The 8,684-nt window shown below is 42.8% G+C and overlaps 1 protein-coding gene across 2 annotated transcripts; it reads left to right on the top strand.

Moving 5' to 3' along the window:
• Positions 1 to 1,859: 1,859 nt before the first annotated feature.
• On the top strand, positions 1,860 to 8,265 carry LOC119364168 (OVARIAN TUMOR DOMAIN-containing deubiquitinating enzyme 12-like). 2 transcript variants are annotated; one of them, XM_037629595.1, is made up of 10 exons: positions 1,860 to 2,073; positions 3,658 to 3,832; positions 4,014 to 4,087; positions 5,933 to 5,987; positions 6,097 to 6,171; positions 6,545 to 6,618; positions 6,729 to 6,777; positions 7,358 to 7,442; positions 7,721 to 7,777; positions 7,886 to 8,265. In XM_037629595.1, the coding sequence occupies exons 1-10, from the start codon at positions 1,895 to 1,897 to the stop codon at positions 7,930 to 7,932; spliced, it is 870 nt and encodes a 289-aa protein (XP_037485492.1). In that variant the 5' UTR covers positions 1,860 to 1,894; the 3' UTR covers positions 7,933 to 8,265. The 2 variants fall into 2 exon arrangements, with proteins under 2 accessions (XP_037485492.1, XP_037485493.1); XM_037629596.1 differs by having other exon boundaries at positions 1,937 to 2,073; positions 3,644 to 3,832.
• The last annotated feature ends 419 nt before the right edge of the window (positions 8,266 to 8,684 follow it).

Raw genomic sequence — 8,684 nt, 5'->3', positions numbered from 1 at the left:
CGTGAAGTCATTGCCCATTTGTCTGATCTGATTGACTTCACTGAGTGAAGACTGTTTACTGTTTGGCTTCATACTATCTTCCATCCTGATCCATACTACCTAGCTCCTGATAGTCTTTGTGCTTTCACTACATTGCTTACTTGACTATGGCTTGTCTAGTGTAGTCTACCTTCCGCTGCATATCAATAGATTCATTTCTATTGTTTGTCTTCAAAGCACCCGTGTTTTGAAGACTTTCATAAAAATCGCCCATTCACCCCCTTCTAGTCGAATACTAGCACTTTCACATAGCAACATCAATATCAGAATATAGTGGATACTAGGGATCAAACCCTAACAAAACTAACTCGATTACATGATAAATCTCATCCAACCCATCACCGTCCAGCAAGCCTACGATGGAATTACGATGGATACTCACGCACGGCAGTGGGTATCATGAAATTGGTGATGAAGGAAGGTTCGTGATGATGATGGTGACGAATCCCCCTCTGTGGAGCCCCGAACGGACTCTAGATCAGCCCTCCATATGAAGAACAGGAAGCGGCGACGGCTCTGTATCGTAAAACGTGATGAATCCTTCTCTCTGATTTTTTTCTCCCCGAATAGGTACTTATATAGTTGGAGTTAGGGTCAAAGGAGGTCCTGGGGGCCCACAATCCTGCGAGGTGCGCCCCAGGGGGGCGCCCCCAGGGCTTGTGGCCACTGGGTGGACCCCCTCTGGTAACTTCTTGCGCCAGTATTTTTTTATATATCCCACAAAAATTCTTCGTAAATTTTCAGGTCAATCCGAGAACTTTGATTTCTGCACAAAAATAACACCATGACAATTCTGCTGAAAACAACGTCAGTTCGGGTTAGTTCCATTCAAATCATGCAAATTAGAGTCCAAAACAAGGGCAAAAGAGTTTGGAAAAGCAGATACGATGGAGACGTATCAATGGCTGAGAGCTCCATCTCTTTTTTGTATGCCAACAAGTGTGTCGGCATGACCACGACTGAGATGGTGTGGTCGAATTGCCGCCCCTTTTGTGTGCTGGTGTGCCGGCCACTGGCAAGTGTGCCATCATGAAATGTGTAGTGGTCTTTTTAAAGGCTCGCATTGTGTGCCGGCCGCTGGCAATGGCGCCGGCATGAACTTTGGGCGATGGCATGGCTGCTGGCAATGATCTATGGCTGCATGCTTTTTTAATTTATGCGTGGACACGAAATGGGTCGCGCGTGTTGGCCGCACAGCCGATCCAAAACAAAAAGAGAGGCTGATCCAAAACAAAGAGAGGGCGGACGGCGAGCGGGCGGCCGATTCAAACGGACAAAAAGCAAACAAAGCACGTGTCTTTTTTGGCCAGCACGTTGTAAGTGCATGCAAAAGATTGAATTAGCAAATTAGGGCTCCTTTGATTCAAATGAATTCTATAGGATTTTTGGAGGATTGAAATTCTTAGGAATTTTTCCTATGTTGGCCCTTTGATTCATAGGATTTTTTCCTATGGAATTTTTTGTACTACATTTTATGGGAAATCTAATATTCACTCCAACCTCTTTTTACAATTCCTTTGTTTTTCATGTGGCATCAAACACTTCTTGCTAATCCTATAAGATTCAATTTGACATGCTACCCCAATACTATACTTTTCATATTCCTACATTTTCAAAATCCCGCGACTCAAAGAGGCCCTTAGATCAAAAGGTCCCAATTTCCAAGTGCACGTACACGCGTCACTGCCTGATGCGTGGCCCACCTGTCAGCCGTTCAAATAAGCCGGGCCCGGCGAATAGCAAGGGAGCCAGGGAGGTGGTGACCGGCTCTTCGTTGCTGGGTCGGTGATGGCCTGGTGGGTACGCCGTACGCGTGAGAAACCGCGGCAGCGGGCAAGAAGCGCAACTGAAGGCAATGAAATCGCAGTTCGTACTTACTCCAAACAACGCGTCGCCATCCGCGTCCGCTTTCCGTTTCTTCCATTCCACCTCCCCCACCCAAAATAAAAGCGCCCCCACGAGGAACCTCGCGCGTTCCTCCAATCCCCTCCTCGCCGCCGCTCTCAAATTCATACCCGGACCCTCCCGCCGCAGGTATGCTCCAGTGCCTCTCCCGTGATCCGGGAGATAGTTTCCTTAGTTTTTTTTTGGGGGAATTTCTTTGCGCGATAGCAAGAAGAGAAAACTCGCACCGGTTCCTGCTCTGCGGGGGCGGGATTGATTGGCGCGGGCCGCGGGGGTCATGGAGTTCTTAGGAGATCGATCTTGCTAGTCCGTCGGATAGAGCGGTTCTTTCGCGATGAATCCTTCTGTGCAAACTCGGTGCGGTCCCTGTTTTTTTGCCCTACCACTCGCGTCTGCTCTCGATCTGGGAATGTCGGTGGAGCAAAGGTAGCGTGTTCAGTTGCTCTATGTACAAATTGATGTTCCCCGGTGATTAAGGTCCCTGCAGTTTCGCGCTCAGAATTTGTGTGGTCGGGATTCGGCCACAATCAATGCTCAAACGCAGAGTCAACGATTTGTTTTGTGTGTGGGGGATTGAACAGCCTGAGGTGCTAGTCGCGACTGGAAAAGGCATGTCTAATCGGAAGCCAACTTTTTCACAGCGTGTCGCAATTTTTTTTTTTTTTGCCAAACTAGTCTAACCTTTGGGTGCACAAATTCTTAGCCACTCTTTGGCTATCTTGCTGCACCTTGAAGTGCAGCAAAGCATGGCTGAGAACCAAACAGCCTCTAGGGTTCTGTGTGGGAGCAATAGGTAGGCAGGATCCATTGTGTCATGTGGATACAGTTGACTATGCTAGCTCCCTTCGAGCTGCCAAAATAATTCTCTTAGATTTTTAAATACATATGCCTTCACTGACTTTGGAAGAGATGGCAGATAAGTTAGTTCATTTCTCTCCTGATTGAAGAGATATTGTAATGTGCCAATGTCCATGAGACTAACCACCCAATTCTCTGCTCTATAATCATGACTCTACTAGTCTACTTATACCATGGGAGTACTTGTTCTTAGCTCAACATCCATTTGTATATTGCACACGTATCATTAGGTATTAATCATGGCAGTACTTGTTTTAAGCTCCACATCCATTTTCATATTGCATACGTATCATCAGATATTAATTATATGCTCAATCATTGGTTCAAACATGCAGATCCAAATTCAATGGAAGTGGACAAGTAGTTATACCATATATTGTTATAACATATAGATATATGGGATCCTGGGGAATATTTCATTGAGTTTGTTAAAAGTAAATGCATATCAAGCGTGCCGTATGCAAACCTGGATACATTAAAGAAAATGATTACACAAATCATTGTCCACCGATAAACAAGTTGATGTTAGCATGTACACATTTTACAGCTAACTCAGTTATTAGAGGCTTCCCTCATGTGGTCATGTTCCCCTCAATTGCTGCTTTGGTGTGTCTGTTGAATATATGGTCAATGAAATAGAGTCTGGTTTTATACAGTTCATATTTTTGTAGATTGTATTTATTTCGTATAATTCTACATTGCTAACATTATGCATAGCTGTGCCTAGAAATTACACTCTATTTTCGACTTTTTGCTGATATATTCATATTTGTTTGTCTATAACATCTGAACTTATACCAATACATATTGTTGAGCATTATTTAAAGTTCATTTTGTCCAGTTTTTTACCTGTAGATTGGGCATGACGCATATGTTTCCAAATGGAGGTGCCTCGTCCAGCTCAACCTCTATGAGCAGCCAGAGGAGCGAGACAGATGATGACAAGATGATTGCAATGGTTCTTGAAGAAGAATATGCGAAGCTAGATGGTGCTATGGCCAAGCGCCTTACGAATTTGACATCTATTCCTGTAAGATATTGCATGCCTGCTCTGCTATTTACTTCCGTTACCCTTCCCTCCCCTTGCTAGAACTGTTAAATTTGTGTTTGTCGGGCAGTCCTTTTGTTTTTCTCTGCGGTATGGTATTGGTTAAATAAAATTAACTGTGTGTGCTTGTTACCTGAAATTCCTTCCTTTGGCACATTGACAGCATGTTCCCCGGATTAATACATACTTCCCGACATATAGTGATGCCACCATGGATCATCATCGTCTTCATGACAGGTAAACTTTGATGATTCTTACATGCTTTACTCTGGTACAGTTTTCACTTCTGTTCTTGCAAAGTTGGATGATTCCATCCTTTCACAGGATTCTTTTGGTAAACATTTGGGCATATATTGAGAGTCCAGAAGTTGGTCATAGCTTTACAAGTCCATAGCAGTTGAGCCAAAGGCTAAAAGTTAAATGAAAAAGCATGTTTATTTTGCATCACATTGGGGATTCTATGTCAGATTTTTTAAAGACCCCAGGGAAAACTATGGGGCTCGGTTTGGATGTAGATATTGAAGTGCTCGGCATTGCATTGCTTTCAATGCCAAATATCTCAGGACATTGGTATTAAGCTTCAATGCCAATACTAGTGTTTGGATGTTCATATATTTGGCACTTGGAATCCAAGGGGGCAACAATTCCAGTTCTTGTTTGGATGGACAACGAATGGAATTGCACATTTATAAGAGTATGAAGAATATACTTTGTTGTACAGTTTGGAAATCAAATCTGCACATCATGCGCATAAATTTTATCAACGCTGAAATGCCCTGCCTTTTCTCAGTAAGCAAGAATATAGTCAAACAATAGTGCCCGGTGAATTCTTCCTCTCATGTACGTGCAGCACAAAGGAAGCATTCAAAGCTCAAATAATCAGGCCAGCTGACCAACAAAGCAGCTTCATACAGAACCGGGCAACACTTATCTTTTTCTAATGCAATCAAAGCTCAAATATTCGTAGCAACCACAGCGATAATTAACATCTAAGAATTAAAGGGGCAGCAGGAGAGGATGTGCAGGGATGGGCGAGGGGATGCTGCCATGGGGTGCAGGACGAGGTAGCATGCTCCATTAGAGGGGATGCAGTGGAAAACACATCTGGGTGAGAGGGACACCATGGGGAGGAGTAATCTACGCATCTGCGATGTACACATGCACAGTGGTATGTTCTGAGAGAGGCACTGCAAGGGGATGGCCGGAGGGATGAGGGCCATGGCGAATCAGAAGGAGGGGTCCTGCGGGGGAGGGATCAGATATGGAGGCCACGTCAACAACCACGGAAAGAGTAGTGGGACATCGGGGGTGGACAAAGGACACACATCTGGGTGAGAGGGACACCATGGGGAGGAGTGAGCTACGCATCTGCGATGTACACATGCACAGTGGCATGTTCTGAGAGAGGCACTGCAAGGGGATGGCCGGAGGGATGAGGACCATGGCGAATCAGAAGGAGGGGTCCTGCAGGGGAGGGATCAGATACGGAGGCCATGTCAACAACCATGGAAAGAGTAGTGGGACATCGGGGGTGGACAAAGGACTGTCGTGGAGAAGAAAGAAAGGAGGAGCACTTCCCTGCGCCGCCGTGGACCTCCGCCTGGGGTGTGTCCTCCCTCGGTCTCCTGATTCCTCCCGTGTGGTCGCCATGTTCCTTTTCTTGTACAGGATGGAGCGAAGGAGTAAGGGATAGAGGATTTGGCCAAATACAGAGCACTGGGGCTAGCGCGAGTGTTCGGTAGAAGGTTACAATATCGTGCCTGGATATCCAGGCCACCCAAAGAGCCGTCGGGTCAGGCAAATGCCAGTGCCAAATTCCGGCCTTGAATGCCAACATCCAAACGGGGTGCGGAATAACATTCTGAGTATGCATCTAAATCATATCCTATGTCCTCTCTTTGGACATTCCAACTAAATGGTTTGCCTACATATGGGAACAGTCTTTAGCCTGTCTTTACTCACGGCACCCTACAGAAATAGCTAAGCTGACCTCGAATCACCTACAACCTGTTTCGGTGAATTAATGCAATGCTAATACATGTATTATTCTCATAGTTCCTAATTAATGAGAACCTTTTGTAGGTTAAATGCATATGGCTTGTTTGAAGTGAGGGTATCAGGTGATGGCAATTGTCAGGTTTGTGATTTTTCTAAAGCAGAATTTGATTCACTGGATGAAATTATATGATCTTCTGAAGTTCTTACCTTTATGTTTATCTAAGGATACTGTTATTTTTTTCCTGTAGTTCCGTGCACTCTCAGACCAGCTATATCGATCACCTGAGTATCACAAGCATGTTCGGAAAGAGATAGTGAAGCAGGTATATCGATCACCTAGGCATATTGAAAGTACCACTTTATGTTTTTTTAACACTGGGAAGGGATCAGAAGGTCCCCGAAACTGCTGCATTTATCTGAAATGACAGTATACTACAAGGACCCTGAAAGAAAAGAAAAAATACAGACGCATCCTAAAGTACCACTTTATGTTATTGCACTCATATTGCTAAACTGCAATGTCACGCATGCATCTTAAACTTTATGGTGAATTCCCCCTTCTTATAATTTCTTTGTGTGACTGTGATGTATAAATAAGCAGATTTTCATTATTATTAGGCTATAGTTGTGTCCATATGCTGACAATTATGTTCTTAGGCTTGAAGGCTTATGTGTGCCATTTTCTTTCTTCTGCAGCTCAAGGCGTGCAACTCTTTGTATGAGGGGCATGTCCCAATGAAATATAAACACTATTGCAAGAAGATGAAAAAGTACGCACTATTGTGGGCTTTATTTTGCTTGCAGAGTACTTCAATGAAAACAGTTCATGCTTATTCTTTTGTATTTAATTATTTATGAATCTGAATCTCATCTTCTCCAGATCTGGGGAATGGGGAGACCATGTCACATTGCAAGCAGCTGCTGATAAGGTGAACTCTCTCACATTCATTGTTTCCATCATTTCTTTGCTAAACTGAAATTTAGCTAACTTCCTGCAATGGTGCAGATTTTCTGCCTTTTATATTACATTTGTGTATTATTCCTATTTTTCTCGCATTCTACTGAAGTAGGAGTACAAGCTAATATGTTCTGTTGATGGGACTACTGATGGTCTCTTAATTGTCTCATCTGATTAATACTTTATTTGTACACCACATGTGAAATTTTAACTTGTCTCACTAAAAGTTATACATCTTTGGTGAATATACTATCACAGTATCTTAATTTTGTACCCTCAGAGGGAATTATAGACCTAACTGGTTCGGTGCCAATAATTGGCATGCCAATTGTTGGCAAGTCTAAAAATTTGGCTCTTAATTGGTTGGCTACCAATTGGTTCTTGTCCACCTCTCAAAAAGTTGCCAATTTTTGGCAAGTTTTGGTTTTGCCAAATGTTGGCTTGCCAAATATTGGCAATGCCAAACTTTGGCAGCGAACCAATTAGCATCTATATCTTGACAAGCCCTGTTGAGAAAGAAGACGCCTAATGTTTCTCTTTGCTTTTGACAGTTTGCTGCGAAGATATGCCTTCTAACATCTTTCCGAGATACCTGTTTTGTTGAAATTGTTCCACAGTATCAGGCTCCACAGAGAGGTAACATTTTGGCCTCTGCCAAGGAACAAGCAAATATTGTGCATATCTACATAAAAAGGCAGTAGTCGCAAGCACAACCTTTCATCATATTACTTGCACTATAGCCTGCTTCAGTGGATTATTGCCCACATCAAATCTGTTACACACAATTTGCAAAACATAAAATATATACAGTTGAAGGCATGCCTAAGCATATCTCTGTGATTACTGCATACAACTGTTAAAGAAAAAAAGTGACTGGCTATGATGGCTGATTCCTTAAGTTACATGTTTTTCAGAGCTTTGGCTAAGTTTCTGGTCCGAAATTCACTACAACTCACTATACGATGCTCGAGGTCAGAAATAGAATGTCCTTATCTTTAATTGTAAGAACTGAATACATCAGTTTATATACTATTGTATATCCATTTCTCAAGAAAAGGAAATTACTTGTTGCTTTGTAGATCTCCCGAGCAAATACAAGCCTAGAAAGAAGCACTGGTTGTTTTAGATTCACCTGTTGCTCCAGGCTTGAATTTTATCACATGGCCTTTTCGATATTGCCGGCTGGCCACATCCTGGAGAGCGGACACCTACCTCTGATTTTCTCCACTGGAGATCTGAGTCATTGGATTGTTGGATGCCTACTTTGGTGCAGTCATATAATCAGATGTAGCTCGATACTGAAACAGAGGTTGCTTCCTTGTGCATAGATATATTTATACTAACAGATAGGTTGGTTGTATACATGTTCTTTCATTGTTACATTTTTATGCGATGCTGCTACATGTTATTCCATTCGCTTTGTTTATGGGAAAAACTCAGACTGGATTGTGCACTGTCAGTAGCTAGTAATGTGTATGAGACAGCTCCACTACGAACGTGGAGTATCTGCTTTCGAGCTCAAATGCTCCCTCATGAACAGTGAAATAAAAAATTCAAAAAATTCTGGTGGTGAACTTTGACAAATGTTCTATATGCTTGCAAAACTTCAGCACAAAATGATATTTCTGGAAGTTATGAAAAAAAAATCGGTGCTCCAAAAGTGCTCTAGTTTTGAAAATATTTTGGTGTGCTGATTTTGTTTTTTCCATGACTTTTGTGCTAAAATTTGGTATGTATACAAAACATTTGTCAAAGTTTACCACAAAAGAATTCAGTTTTTCTGCTTTTTCTATCTTTTTGATTTTACTGTTCACGGGGTATTTGAGCTCGGGGTCAAGAATAGGACTTGCGCTCCACTACACGATTCACTACTAAAGC

This window comes from Triticum dicoccoides, chromosome 2B (assembly GCF_002162155.2).
Source record: "Triticum dicoccoides isolate Atlit2015 ecotype Zavitan chromosome 2B, WEW_v2.0, whole genome shotgun sequence".
Classification (NCBI taxonomy): Eukaryota; Viridiplantae; Streptophyta; class Magnoliopsida; order Poales; family Poaceae; genus Triticum; species Triticum dicoccoides.
The sequence above is the reverse complement of the archived record's forward strand: the minus strand, read 5'-3'. Positions and strand labels throughout refer to the sequence as shown.